Source organism: Oreochromis aureus, linkage group 13 (genome assembly GCF_013358895.1).
Source record: "Oreochromis aureus strain Israel breed Guangdong linkage group 13, ZZ_aureus, whole genome shotgun sequence".
NCBI lineage: Eukaryota > Metazoa > Chordata > Actinopteri > Cichliformes > Cichlidae > Oreochromis > Oreochromis aureus.
Window position 1 is genome coordinate 20,616,188 of NC_052954.1, and position 15,039 is coordinate 20,631,226.

The 15,039-nt window shown below is 37.7% G+C and overlaps 1 protein-coding gene across 2 annotated transcripts; it reads right to left on the reverse strand.

Moving 5' to 3' along the window:
- Nucleotides 1-724: 724 nt before the first annotated feature.
- plek (pleckstrin) lies at nucleotides 725-7,049 on the reverse strand. Of its 2 annotated transcripts, XR_005615230.1 has the most exons (10): nucleotides 6,916-7,049; nucleotides 4,709-4,864; nucleotides 3,995-4,176; nucleotides 3,577-3,668; nucleotides 3,289-3,473; nucleotides 3,075-3,179; nucleotides 2,717-2,800; nucleotides 2,499-2,568; nucleotides 1,130-2,402; nucleotides 725-943 (listed from the first exon to the last, which is right to left on the reverse strand). XR_005615230.1 is itself a non-coding variant. In XM_031756995.2 (9 exons), exons 1-9 carry the CDS (start codon nucleotides 6,955-6,957, stop codon nucleotides 2,263-2,265), a joined length of 1,056 nt encoding a protein of 351 aa, XP_031612855.2. In that variant the 5' UTR covers nucleotides 6,958-7,049; the 3' UTR covers nucleotides 725-2,262. The 2 variants fall into 2 exon arrangements, 1 of the variants encoding a protein (XP_031612855.2); XM_031756995.2 differs by having other exon boundaries at nucleotides 725-2,402.
- Nucleotides 7,050-15,039: the final 7,990 nt, after the last annotated feature.

A 15,039-nucleotide genomic window follows, 5' to 3' on the forward strand; every position in this document is an offset into this window, starting at 1 on the left:
GAATGATGCCTTTATTGAATTGTTTGTGTTTTCCTCTCAGTTTGGTGGGCTCTACACATCTGTTTTCTGCCCATTTGCCCCCTTTTTTTGTTCTTTTTTGAAAATCTAGTGAGGATGAGAGGTTTGAACTGGCAGTGTATTGTAAAATGTTTGTGTTAGTGTGTTTTCCCTAATGAATTCATGGTTCTTTACTGCTCTTAAAACACTGACTTTCTGTGGAAAGTGTTCTGAGTCATTTTACTATACTCCGCATGCTTACTGCTGGAGTGTAGCAAGATAAAAACAGGCTTTGCACAGGCACCTGCAAGTCAACAGATATGATTCAAAAACCTCCACTGATTAATCGTGCCAGTCAGACATTACACTTGATTGTTTAAATACAGTTTTTACTATCATTGCATTTAAAATATAGTCTAAGGGTTGTTAGTATACTATTGCTTTATACATAGTTTCATAGTTCCATTTACTACAAGGTGCATAAGTGTGCTTTATTAAACAGCTGAGCTTCAGTCTTCTATCTTTCCTTTATAAACACGCCTGGTTATTTCTTATGTGGACAGTATTAAAAGTCTAAGTGTATGTAGATTAACGTGATTTCAAAGCATAGTGATATAACCATTATACACTGAACACAAGCTCCCACAACTGACTGAAAACAAAAATATAAAGTTGATATATAGCGCCCTCCGGTGTTAAAATTGTAAAACAAACATATGCAGGAAGCTACAGTCAGACATTCTCTTTTTATTATGAAATGTTGCTTTTGCTGATTTATCCTCTCGCCCTCTCTTAAAAAATATTAACAGAACAGAACAGAAGAGAAACATGCTCAAGTACTTAAAGAAGCACCAGTTATTGGAATATAGCAATGACTTGAAAGGGGAACAGCTGAAGCCAAAGGTTGTTCCCAACCCTCTAGTATGGCATGGCTCACTGGTCTGTACTAAAAAAACAAGAAGACAGAAAGAAAATTAAGAGGCAGTGACTCATGGTAGAAAAAAAGAAAAAGTTCTTAAAGTTGTGCAGCCCTGCACTATAGAATTAAAATTAAGAGTAAATTGTTCATTTTATAAAAGAGCTTAAATGGCAAAAGTAACATTTTTTATTAAGTCAAATTTATATCAAAGACCTGCAGCTTCATAGTTTTTGCCATCGTTCCTTTCCGTTATGGTAAGGTTGTCTCTAAGTGACACCTCAGAAAGCACTGTGTCAAAAGAGAGTGCTATGTCCTGTGTAACACAAAAAAATGAAACCACAATCAGATAGGTTATTAACACATTTGTAGTTTAGATAAACGATATAAACCCAAGTATCAAGGTACCAGATATAGGGCCACCTCAAATACCACTAATCACACCTGAAAATAAAATGTTAGATGGTCTGTAGTGGTTTACACTGCTAATTTGACTTATATGACAGGGATTTCAAAATAGAATGGCAGTGTTCTCACAAATAGGTCTGAAATAAATAAGTAAATTATTATTAGTCCAGCTAATATAGACAAAACTAAAAAAAACAAACTAAAAAAGTTTTCATAAACTCATCAGTTTAGCTGTCAGCACTAAAATTACATTTCTGAATACACATAGTAGTGAACGCTTGTCGTTTCTGTCACTGATAAATTGTCTCATGTGTGCAGCAGGCCTGTAAGCCACAACGTGTGAAACTGTGAAGGCTGAAAGTGATTCGTAGTTAGTTCACGCTCAGGAACCAACTGTGCTCGTGTGATAGCTAGAACTGTCTCCGACTTTTGAAGGGCAGGTTAAGAAGGAGGAAATCAAAAAACCACAGTGGAGCAAATAATAAGACTCAGAAGGAGAAAAAAACCCAGTTTATCTTTCATATTGTCTCAGCCTTTACTCTCTTATGTCATTTGGTAAGACTCAGCTGTATCATAGTTTTACAGAATAGAATATTTAAAATAAATAGATATTTGCAATGTCATCTAATTATAATTCATTCTATTTATTCCTCAGCTCATTTTTACTTTGCTATCATATCTTCGTGTCCACTAACATGGAGTAAACATTGGTTATGACACTTTATATTAAGCTTGCATTATAAATTTGATTGTCTTTAGTTACAGCAGAAGTTATGTTTGCAGTTTGTGTGTAAAGAACTTTATATTTTAAGTTACTCTAAAACAATTAAAAACTATACAAAAAGCATGGGTGACAGAATATAGTTACAGAACTACCAAACTTTTGCATTCGATATGCCACTGCAGCTGTTACATATTCCCCTGCTGCTCCGCGCTATTTGTTATTTTCCGCTTTTTGACACCATCTGTACTGCTTTGATCCACTCCCTTCTTTCTTGGTCTGTAGCAGCTTGGAGGAAGTAGTGAGTCTCGTCTGCAGTGATGATCTCAAATAGGTTGCCATCAATATCTTTTTTTTTGGCTGAAAGCATTAAAAGACAAGGCGATGAGTTAAAGGGGATGAAAAGCAACAGGAGGAAAGCAAACATGTTTATTGTGTGGCAGCAGTCTCACACACCATCAGGCACATAGTCCACAGCTGTGACCACTGCCCCACGGAGGTGGATTGAGCCCAGAGGGTCATCAGCCTGACAAGAAGAAAAGAAATTAGAGGAATATAACAGAAAGAAGACAAGTTGTGTAACTAGGGAGGGGGTGTTTCTAAATGATTACCCCTTATTGTTTCAGTTCTTTAAATTATTTTTACCATTGCATGTCTGCAAAATTAGTATTTACCTTTGCAGGATCGTAGTAATGTATATAGGCAGGGTCATCTCTGAGTATGAATTTTCGCACCTTCCAGTTCTTCCGTCTATGTCCCTGTGACAAATAACACAGTTTTCAGTTGAGTTATCAGATTTTTATTTGATTGTATCACTCAGCAGCGAACACAGGTTTCCTCTTTCAGAGAAACTGACACGACTGCTGGAGGTTACTGCTATCTTTATCTCTGTTTTGAAGGATCTTTTGCAGCAAGACAAATGACAACAGTGGCTTCTTATCGGGAGACGTCTGCAGACTTTGTAGGTCAACTATCTAAGCGTATATGTCGGAATAAAGACACTGGGAAAGTTTTTCTTGTTTTCTGATTCACCTGTTTAACCAAACAACCCTGTTTTATGATGTTTCCTCTGAATTCTTCCTTTAGAAGAACATCTTCATCACTGGAGTAGCCTTCACAAAAGAAGCCACTGTCTGCCTGCAATCACAACAAAACAAATATATATGTATAATATACAATGCTTTTGCCGAATGTATAATACAGTTAACATATTGTTAAATGGCAGTGTTTGCTCAGCTTAACTTACAAAATAGTAGAGAGCTTTTGTGTCATCTAAGAAGGCTGCTTGCTCTCCGCTTTCTGCTCCCTCTTTTGATAAGTCACCTGCAGGCTGGAGAAAACCCTCATTCATGAGCCCTGTTGCCAGCATGAGTGCCTCAGGTCTATTTCTCGCCTTCTCCTTTGAAATCAGCCAGTCTACCACCGTCGCACCTGTGCAAAAAATGGGGAATCGGAGAAGAATGGTGAGAACATTTGAAGTTAAAAAAGAACTTCTTGCACACCTGTTACATCAACAAAACTGAGACAGGTGTACCGGTGAAGCAGTGGTTGAAGACTCGATTTTGCTGTTCCAGTTTTAACTCCTTCACGCCGTCATCCTGGTTTTTCATCTCTGTGTACAGCGCACTGAGGAAACAATGAGAGTGCTGTCAGTGTTGCTTCTTCTTTCTATTGAAGCACTTGACAGTTCACTCAACCTCGCTGAAGTAATGATGTTCCAGTAAAAATTTAGCAGTTGTAGCTAGGCATGCCGGGATGGCAGATTTCACATTTTGTATATATGCTGTAAGCTTAAAAAAGGTACTGTAAACTGATAGCAAGTGCTTATATAATAGACAGACAATTACTGTTAGCTGCTGCTGCAGTTCTTAAAGTAATGAGTAATGAGTAATGAGTAAAATACTGTTTCTGTTTAATAGTGTTCAACATTAAGACAATTTAACACAACGTACGCTAGGTTGACTGTTTCAGGCAGGCGAATGGAGCGTCTGGTAGACTTTCTGGCAAACTTTTTTCCCCCTTCGAGGCAGGTAATGGCTCTCTTGATGTCCTTGACCCAAAGCTCTCTCTCCTCCACGTGCGAGGCTTGAAAAAAGTGATCTTGCTTCTTCTCAGTGGTAATCTTGAAAACCAACTAAAAGAAGCATATTTAGTCAGTCTAACATTTTGATGGCATTGATGGTCTCAATTTGAATCTACCTTTTAGTACTTTTACAGTGGAGTGTGAATAATGAACAGTGTCTCTACATATGACAGATCTAACTCTTTAGAACTAGTTCTTTTTACATTATATGGACAAAAGCTACTCCTTATAATGTTTGAATTCAGCTGTTTTTATTCCCACTGCCACAGTGTATAAAATCAAGCACTTAGCCGTGCAGATTTGAAGAGCTCACTGAAACAGGATGCCTGATTGCAACAAGTCAGTTAGTGAAATTTCTTCTCTTCTTCTTCTTTTCCCCGGTCAGCTGTGAGTGGCATTATTGTAAAGTGGAAGCATTTAGGAGCCACAGCAGCTCAACCACGAAGTGGGAGACCACATAAAGTTGCAGGGTTGGGTCACTAAGTGTGTAAAAGTCACCAATGTGCCGCTGACTCACTAACTGCAGTTTTTGAGTCAGTAGGGTTCCCGCACTCTTTTTTTCCGTACAGCAACATTTTCTTACCGTCCTCTTGACAAAATCCTGACAAGGGCTGCTCAGTGTTGCTCCCTTCAATGGGATCATCCCTTTAGGTGAACGGTCTGTTTTCTTTTTATAGAAGTCCACTCCATCTTCTGACAACACCACCCACACTGCTCTCCAGGAATTTAGCAATGTACCCTGAGGATCAATAAGAAATAAGCTGCTTTAAGGCAAAATGCAAAAAAATCATATATATTTATTATATATAATTATATATATATAATATATATTATTGTTATTATTGTTCACAGAATGATAATTTACAAGATGACTTGGGTGGAGGTGTAAATAAACGTATTCTTCCACACACCATCCTGCTTAGAATTACATGTGGTAACAGCTATGTAATACTTTGTACACATTTATTTTTAAAATGTAAAACACCGTGCCTTAAAGGCCACTGGTCACTTATATAAATAAAACAAAGTGTCACCTTTTCGTTTAAATAATGTAGCAAGAAGAAATCATATATATTATGTTTTAATTTTGTTTGAATTCCCTTAAACAAATAAATAATCATATTCCCCATGCAGACGCCACTGATCTAAAGTGCAACATTAACAAGCACACTTAAAAAGGAAAGCAGGGTATACTTTCTTGGCCCCTTGTTTGTGACATGTAAATGCAGAAATGAATCTGCAGCTTGGGGAATCTGTTAGTAGACTGCTTTCACTTTGGGTTTGTGCTTATAAATGTTTAATTTCACCTGTTTGGTGTTTAAGACAAACCATTATATCTGTCAAGCTTTTCAAAAGACTTAATTAATTATTATTTAACAAAATATTAAAATTAATGAATATCATCTAAAAGTGGTATAGTTTTCAATCAAGTGGCACTTTGTCCAGGGTCCAGATGATGGAGTTCAATGCAAATTAAGTCTTTGAGTAGCTCTAGAATTTCATCACAGGAAAAGATTGCACACATTTGACTTGTGGCAATAACAATGCATTTTGCTCTGGCCATCAAAAATTAAAAAAAAAATATATTAAATTGAAAAATAAAAAGGCCATAAAAAACCTTTCCAGATTTAACATCAACACCCACATTGTGGGCCAGAATACAATGCAATGAGTTTCCATTGCTGAGGCATGATGTGTAGGCCCAGTATTTTTGTCCATATAGTCTAAATTTAGATATGTCATCCATGAGACATGGCTATGACTAATACCACTCACCCTATCATGCACTCCTCATAATTGAACAAGCTAAAGGTCATCATTTGTACATAGCTGTTGTCATGCACGCTGAAAAGAAAACCAGTGTCGCAAAACCTAAAACACTTCCTGAATGGCCTTTGAAAAGCATTTCAAGTGTGTGGAAAGAAAAAAGTCACACCTAGACCCAAACAGAAAAGTGTGCTGATGTACCTACCAAATGTATGAACGTTGACATTCAGAATAAATTCCATTATGCATGCAGGAAATGGCTTGTCGTCTAAGTGTGTGAATATTCTTCATAGTGTTTGTGTAGTCCATTTGAATTTGTCTCCTGAAATTGATCTATTCGTTACATCTTTTCACTGTTTTTCACAGCACTGTTTGATGACAGCACATTGCAAATGACAAGGTTTCAGGTCATATATTCAGGTGTTCTCTTTGAGCGACAGTTTATAAGTAGAACAAGGCCACAACACATTCATGTTTTACTTCGTGTTGTAAACAGAAGTAGGAACTTGAGTCACTGTTGCAACTACAGAACAGAAGTGTGCAGTTGTCTGCCATGAAGTACCTTTCAAGAAACATGTATCGCTGTTCCCAATTGAGTAAAACAATGTTAGTTTTTTGCTATTCCTGAATGACATTTTCATTGTCTTTTTGTGAAGTAAAGCTTTTCCTGCGGGTGTGCTGATTTCTTTTTCAAGTGGCTGTTCTTTCATCTTAGTTTGAAACCTCAGAAAGTGCCCTACCCATTTTTTTATATTGTTCTTGTGGGTTTATTTTTTTTTGAAAATTATTTTTTACTTAAAATTAGTTATTACACTGAATTGAAAATGGATAAAAAAAAAATCTAGTCTTGTCATTCCCTCAATTTTGTTGTTGTTTCATTATCAAAAAATAATGAAACAAAAACAATAGTATTACAGGAAGTAACAATAGTATTTTATGCTTACTTTATCAATACTTTTAAGAAGCTCTGTGTTTACAAAGACAATGGCAAGAACTTTCTAGTTTTCATGTAGTTATTCTTACCTTTTTCACTAAGAATCCCTCTCTGATCTCTTGTGGCTCCATCACGCTGCTCTATGCTGCTGTCTGCTGCAAATGTGACTTTTTTCAGTAACTGTCAAAAAAAACCTCTTATGCATGTCACCTCTCTCTCTCTCTCTCTCTCTCTCTCTCTCTCTCTCGCTCTCTCTCTCTCTCCCTCTCTCTCTCTCTGTCACTGTCAAGCCACAAAGAGCAGCATACCATGAGCAGGAAGTTGTGCTCTTGGGTGCCTGCCAATAAAGACTGGTCAGCTAGCTTCCTCTTCTCTACGATATAATTAGTTTGTGCTGCTCTGCTGAAGTGTCTAAATTTTATAGTGTCAAATTTAAAGAGATAGCATTGGAGTTCTAATAATAGATGCCCTTGTTTGCGTGTCATTATGGTAAATTTCTGTCTCTATCCATTTCAACAGAGAAGCTTGTACTGGTAAAAGTATTTGCATTCAGCTTACTGTAAATCTGCTGCATTTAGCCGCCTTCAAACCAAAATTTAAAGCCATTTTTGCTGTGTTAGTCGACTTGTATTTCCCCTATTGTATTTCTGTCTCTCTTTTTGTGTGTGTGTTCTTTCCCCACTGCGTTCCTTCTTTGTCTTTTATACGCTGCGTTGAAACTGTCGTGATCTGCGGCAGCAGATCAAGTGGAGCAGAGGGAGGACCTAAATGCTGATGCGTGGAGAGCAGAGTTAACAGAAGGTGAGCAATTTATTCAGGCTGATTGGCAAAACACTACAAAACGCCTCAAAACTCAAAAACAAAATCTTTTCTATTCTGATCAGAGCGTGCTGTTATGATCTCCGGCAGCAAAGCGAGTGGAGCAGAGAGACAACCAAAATGCAGACAGTTGAAGACCCGTGTTAACAGAAGGACAATGTACACACTGAGGGGTGATAAGGGAAGTGGAAACACATGGGAACACAAAAAGTTGATTTTGTTCATCTGGACATAACATTTTCAGTGGGAGGCCTGACAAGTTAGACCTTCTGTGTTGTGCCATCCACTTAGGCAGAGGCTGTTTGGTTTTCCCGACATATAAATCATTTCAATCCTCCTGGCAATTACTCTGTTTGTGTCGGGGAACCCAATCCTTGGGGTGGACCAATTTTTGGCGCAGTGTGTTTTGGGAGTTGAAAGCTACAGAGTGTTTAGAGAAAATACTTCTCAACTGTTCTGATACTCCTGACACATAAGGGATCACTAAGGGTTTTCACTTAGACAGCAGTTGTCCTTCTCTCCTGGATCGGCTGGAGCTTTCTTTAGGTGGCTTCCTGGCTTTGACAAATGTCCAGCTGGGATAATCACGTTTACTCAGAGCCTTTTTGATGTGTTCTTGTTCTTCCCTGGCCGCTGTATCCGTGGGAATGGTGTTTGGTCTGTGTTGTAGCGTCCTGATGACACCCAGTTTGAGAGATGATGAGAGTCAAACCTTAAATACTGATCTGTATGCGTTGGCTTACAGTACACATTAACTTTTAAATGTCCCCCATTACTGACGGAAATCTCATAGTCTAAGAAGGCTAGTCTGTCATTTCTCATATCCTCCCTGGTGAACTTGATGTATTTGTTCTCTGGTTTAATGTGATCAGTGAATTTTGGTACATCCTGAGCTCTGATTTTCACCCAGTTGTCATCCACATACCTGAACCTATGACTTTGTGGTGTCCCAGGGTAGGATAACAGAGCCCTCTTTTCCACTTCTTCCAAGTAAAAGTTGGCCACAGTGGGTGAAACTAGGGAGCCAATGGCACAGCCATGTTTCTGCCTGTAGTACTGACCCTTGTATGTGAGGGTCAGTGTGAAGACACAGTTCTAAGAGCAAACACACTTGGTTGGTGCTGAGTCTAAAACACAAACTCTTGGTCGAAGACCCATGACAGATACATTTGTACTAAAATAAGGCACAAAAAACCCTCTTTTCGCCTGCACATAAAGAAGAAACAGATTTGTTAGCACTAAGCATGAATTGGAAACATGGGAGATATGTAAGCATAATATGAATATTCATTAGTAAGCATCTAAGGTACATGAACTTAATGTAATTTGACCTTGCTCCTCAGAAGCTGTGCTTAGCTTCTTGGTTTTCACTTAGTTTCTAACATAAAACACCCAAATCCTCTTTTGCTGTATGTTCATGAAAATCAGTACTTTCCCACTTTCAAGCCAAAGGTTACACTTTCCCTTTTCATATGCACTGAAAATATGTCTAAAAAACATGGGGGTTTTTTGGGTGTACTTTGGAATATTATCACTTTACATACATTGTGCTCAGTATAAGTCAGAAATAAATGCCAGTTTATTCTCTGATACACTACACTACAAAGCAGATTAAGTATGCATAATCAAAAATTCTGTGTATGACTTCATCTAAAAATGTATGATTGAAAGTGTTCATATTTGTGCGTGTTTTCGAACTTAACTGCAGCTTCTGATTTGCATATTCTTATTGCGTCTTTCTTCTGTATGTTTTGTGCTGCAGTTTTTATAATCTATAGGATGAGTTCATGATGTTATGAATGTTTTCAGCAACCTCACATTAATGTGATTCTCTATTCTAAAAACACTCCCTAACAGATGTGTTGCACCTAAAGCTGAGCTAAGGTAGATGTTCTCTGACCTAAAAAAAAGATTCTTTTTTTTTCATAATTGCACAATTTCTTTTAAATGTATTTGAGCAAAGTATGCAGACTAAATTTTAAAAAGCGATAACAGCTTCAAACAATACGGCAGCCTATTTATTACATATATATAATATGCTTACACCTACAGTTGCCCTTTGCGCTCTTGTGAAAAACCAGTCAATCCCATGATTCAGGGGCATGTAGAAGCATCCTTAGTGGTAATTATTTGAAGTAACTGTTTTCTGCATGACATTAGTCTCTCACGGCACTGTGGAGGACTTTTGGCCTACTTTTCTTTGCAACATTGCTTCAGCTCATTGAGGTCAGCATGCATTCATTTATGACTCAGTGACTGCAAAGGTGAGCAACCAAAAAAAAAAAAAAAAGGCCAAATCACCACCATCATCACCAATCTTGACAGCCAGTGTGAGGTGTTTGTGCTGATTTCCTGTGTTTGGTTTCATCAAGTGTGTGTTACACACCGGCCTGGGGGGGGCTGGAGTGCAACACAAGAAAAATAATAAAAAGAAGTAAATCACACAGCCACAGCTTTACAATGACTAGTGTCACTGGATTATGACCGAACATCCCCTCTTTGGGCTCGCCTGTCCAGAGCAAATTGGTCCAGAAATCCTAAACTTAACTTCTCTTGGTAACCTTTCCAAACAAATCATACTTCCTTAGCTTTTTTGTAACATTTAACATGCTAACTGAGCCTAGAGGAGTCTGGGTTTTTTATATTTACTCTAAGCATTGTACAGTCTGACTTTGGGATGAATTTGCTGGGATGTCTCCTTCTCTGAAGATTGTGGCATTGTGCTAACACACACCTGAGTGCTGCAAATCGGCAACTGCCAAAATGTGAGCTTTTATGGACATAGCCACACTTGCTGAGGATACATGAATGAAGTGCAAAGCAACTGCCTGCTACTTTCCCACTTTAGAGTAAGCAGTACGAGTGGGCAAAGTTTATCACAGGACTGCATGGAGCCCTGTGGAAGTGTTCTTTTTCACATGGCTCCATATGGTACTTTTCTACCCTAACGGAACACATGAAAAATTTTCTTTACTACAACCTGAATTCATTTATTTATTCAGCACTTTATTCTATGCCTCTAAATGAGGATTAAAGTACTAACTAAAACACATATTCTGATCCTTCAATGAACTATACTGTCCATGCCCACGGACATCTCAACATGCAAACTGGAGGAGCGCTGACCTTCCTAGCAGTGGATGACCCGCTCTACCTCCCTAGACAGATGATCAAATATTTTATAATTACAAATTGCAGTTCTGAGAAACATTAAATATGATCTTTTCATTAATCATTAAACAGAATTTACAGTCCAAACCTGTTCATCAACTCCATATCAGAGAATGTTGCCGGCCACAACGTTTCACAACCAGCTGTCGTTTGTTGGCATGAAAGGAAGTCTGCTTATCTGTGGTTTCAACATTATGACTCAGCTGTCTGTTTCACCAGAATCACTCAAGAAACTTGCAGAGGTGACCTCCTAGATGCTGGTGACAGAATCTAAATATGTATTGATTTGTGCAAGATTGCAAGTAGTTTTTACTTTCACACTTTTCTTTTCCTTTTAATTTATTTTAGTTAGAGTTTTAATATTATTTCTTGAGCACTAAAATATAAATATAGTCATGTGGATTTTCTGTTCTGCAACCTTGATTGAGCTCAACAGTATATCTAAAGTGAATTGTAAAATGAGTGATGTTGTTTTGGGATAATGTGACATCATAGCTTTGCCTAAGCAAACACCTCCTCCTTTTGTTCGAACCTTTTAATTTAATTTTATTTGCTTTCTTTCGTTTTTTTGTGATGTTTTTAATGCACCTCTAGAGGGCATAATAACTACATTTAAAACTAAACACAACACATGAATTCAGGAGCGCTCACTCGATTTAGCTCAAAAGTGTGAAACGTGAATAATCCTGAGAAAGTTACGCTAAAGATGGCTAAATAACTCATGAATTTACTAGCTCAACTGTTACAAGCTGTCACATGTTCAGTAATCTCCCCAGTGATGTTTAAGAGATTAAAATGCAACTGCCTTCCTTTAACGATCCAGTTTCTTTCTTCTTTTTTTTTCTTGTGAGGCTATAATGATCTCATTCCTATAAACACGGATCACAGGAACGTTCCCGATGACCGTGGCATTTATCAAAAAGGACACCAGCCATACTGTTGTCTGTCGGGCTTGAGTCATGTTTTCCTCTTGCCCATGCTATGAATAAAGATCAAGGGGGATGGTATTTATAAGTTTTATTAATAAATCCTGGAGCAGTGTGTATCATTAACCATCAACATGAGAGTCATCCCTCTGTGTTGGTGATTGAAAAGGGGTTACAGTGTGGAATATTAATTTTGCAAAGCAAACAAAGAGATGGACACAAAGAGGATGCACAACAGATGTAACCTTGGTTCTTCTTCTATGAGATATAAAAGTGCCACATCAAAAAAAAACTACCTGTGGTCATCCATTGTCAAACACCTACACTGCCAAGAAGGCTCACACACATAATGCGATGTGACCACGCATGACAAGGTGCTGCAAGTTTCTGTGTAATACAGGAAAATTGAAAATGCAATACAGCTTTCCGGTGAGTCAGTTTGGGTTAGGTGGGTGGGTTGGTTTTTCCACTACATGAAACTCTCATATTTCTCACACACGTTTTTTTTAAAGTTACACTTCCACAAATTAAAGTGAAAGCTTGTACTTCTTATAACACTTTGTATAGCTAACTGACAAAACTGCTTATAGTTATAGGTTATCTTTAAGGTGCTTGTCCTTTTGCATAGTTTTCACTTCTAGTCCCCGTACAATTCAGCATCAACTGTCAGCCTACAGTATCTGACAGCTGTGGCAACTCAGCAAATTCAGAATTGACAAACAAACAAATATGTGAGCACATAATTAATTCTTTTTGCATTTTGAAATAAGCTCCGCATGCAGAAGCTACAATGATTAAACAGTGAGCTTTTAGTAATAAAATAAATGGATCAACTATTATCTGCAATAACATCAAAGTACCCATAATGCAAAATTATACTTTCATTTTCAGTATGTGTATTATGACTCTGCTTTTGCTCTGAGGAATTTCATGATGCATTGACTACGTTCTCCTTGGAATTCAGTGCATTTATGGCATGTAATTGCCACATTTACTTCATCTACCACTGCTAATACAGTCAGAGCGGTATAGGGTGAGATGTATGTCACTCCATTTTTCACCCCGTCTCTCCTCATATTGAACACAGCAATAAATACTGCATGTGTTGTTCTTTGCTCTGCCCCGCCCTTTGCCATAGCTCTTGTTTTGCAGCCCTGGGATTGAGGCATCTTCATTCCAGTCCTCTGTACCTCACAAGCACCATCAATAATTCTGCTAAAGAGTGCACTGAGCTGAAAATGGGGGTGGGGGGGTGGACTGGTAGGGATGTGGGGGGGTGAGGTGACACTTGATGGCTTTTCCATGGCACTCAATCTCTCTCTACCTCCTTCCATTCCCGTTGTGCTCCCACAGTCCCTAACATGACCTTCTGCAATGTTGTTTATCATGACAGCAGGAACACACACACAGGCACACAGCCTTTAGCCCTTTGAGAAGCAGAAAAGAAGCACCATAAAAAGCTGAAGTAGGCTCTCAGGGGAGCTTTTATTTGTCTTTTTACACCGCCAAAGCCATGAGAAGAGGTCATTATCAATCAGGGGAAAGGGTCTGAATGTTACAATAAGCACATTATGACAGATAATGGAATTTAACATTAAGGCACTTGAAAAGCATACCTTTTTCATTTGGTTGGAATTTAACCTTGATGTTAGACAATAGATATGTCCACAAAGCAGTTTCTGAGGCTTTATTAAATTTTGTCAGGCGCTGTGTATAAAACCTCTTTATGCCACGGAACATAAGCTTTGCTCCGTTTGTACACACGTGGTATTTCAGCTTGTTTATGAGAAACAGTCTGAAAGGTTTTCCTTCATTTCTCAAATAAACAAGAGTCTGCTGCCTCATAAATGTTTTCATGGCTCGCACACAAATGGAAATCAACCTTTTAGGCTGAGACTGTTGCTAATAGATGGCAGTGGCCTTCCCTCTGGGTGTTAGAACATTTGTCTGCCGCCACACATTATACTGAGCCAATTCCTCGTTTGAAACTCAGATCTTATGATACCAGATGAATCAGATGAATTTTTTGCAGCAGAAAACTATCTACTCCTATCATGCTGAGAAATGTAATAAGGCCTCTCTAACTGGTCTTCAATATGCTTTTTTTTTTCGCTGTGCATTTTTTAAAGAGATCGTTTGCATATTGGAAGCCCGTCTTATTGATACGTGGTCATTTTAAGCAAATAAACAACATTTAATAACAACGTGACTATTTTGAGATTTTCGTATGGAGTTGTCATTTAGTTTTTGTTTTGTTCTACTTTTGCAACCGTCCTTTCCACCAAAATTTCTCTAAACATCTCCTTTCCCTTTGTAATGTTGGACTTTTATTAACAAATGTCAGCATCTTGCAAATCAACTATGCAGCATTAGACACTGTGGCGACCTCTTGTGACTAAGGGAGCAGCTGAAAGTGGCTTTTTTTTAAGCATGGTAAGAATGCAATTTCAGATATGCTACGCACAATATCTGTCGTACCTTCTGAACAACATATAAGCAAATTAGCATGATGATATAAGTTATCAAAATAAAAATTTACAAATGTATCAGTCTCATCTGTTTCATTTTAATCTAATTTTATCATATTTTAACAGGACAGTGTTCAGAAGTGGGACATTCCCAAAGTCAGGAGAGTTGCAGCCCTCATAAAAAATCCCAAAATCCCATGAGACCCACCCAATTTTAAATGTAATCAAAATACAAGAGAAAGTCATGTATTTCCTGGATTTTTTTTTTATTTTATTCAAAAACATAAATGTCACAGGCTGTTTGCTATAAATGGCTTATGTTACCCAGTCGTGTGCAAAGGGTTAAGGTCAATGTATGATCCACCTGCCACTGGGACACAAGCTTTAATACAAAGCAGTAAATTTAAGTCAAAGTGATGAGTAATATCAAAAAGTAACCACCTCCTATTCCCAGTTTAATTCACGCTATATATAAATAAATACATTTATATAATTATGTAACTGTACATAATTGTAAGTAATTTCAAACTTTCTTCTCTTTCTTTCAAAATTTCTGTGCCCCACCATGGGGCCCTTGCCCACACTTTAGGAATCACTGATCTAAAATGAAGTGACCTTGCAAGATTCCTACAATTTAATGACAGCATTATTCAAAAATGTATACAATTACAATCATAATGTCATTTTATCATACAAACTCCATTAAGCTGACACATGTTCAGACTAAACTTCCACAATCTCAGGAAACAGATGTGTCTCTGATCTCTAACATATATTTTATAATTACCTCTTTATTCCCTCATCTGTTATGGTATCAAATATAAAATAA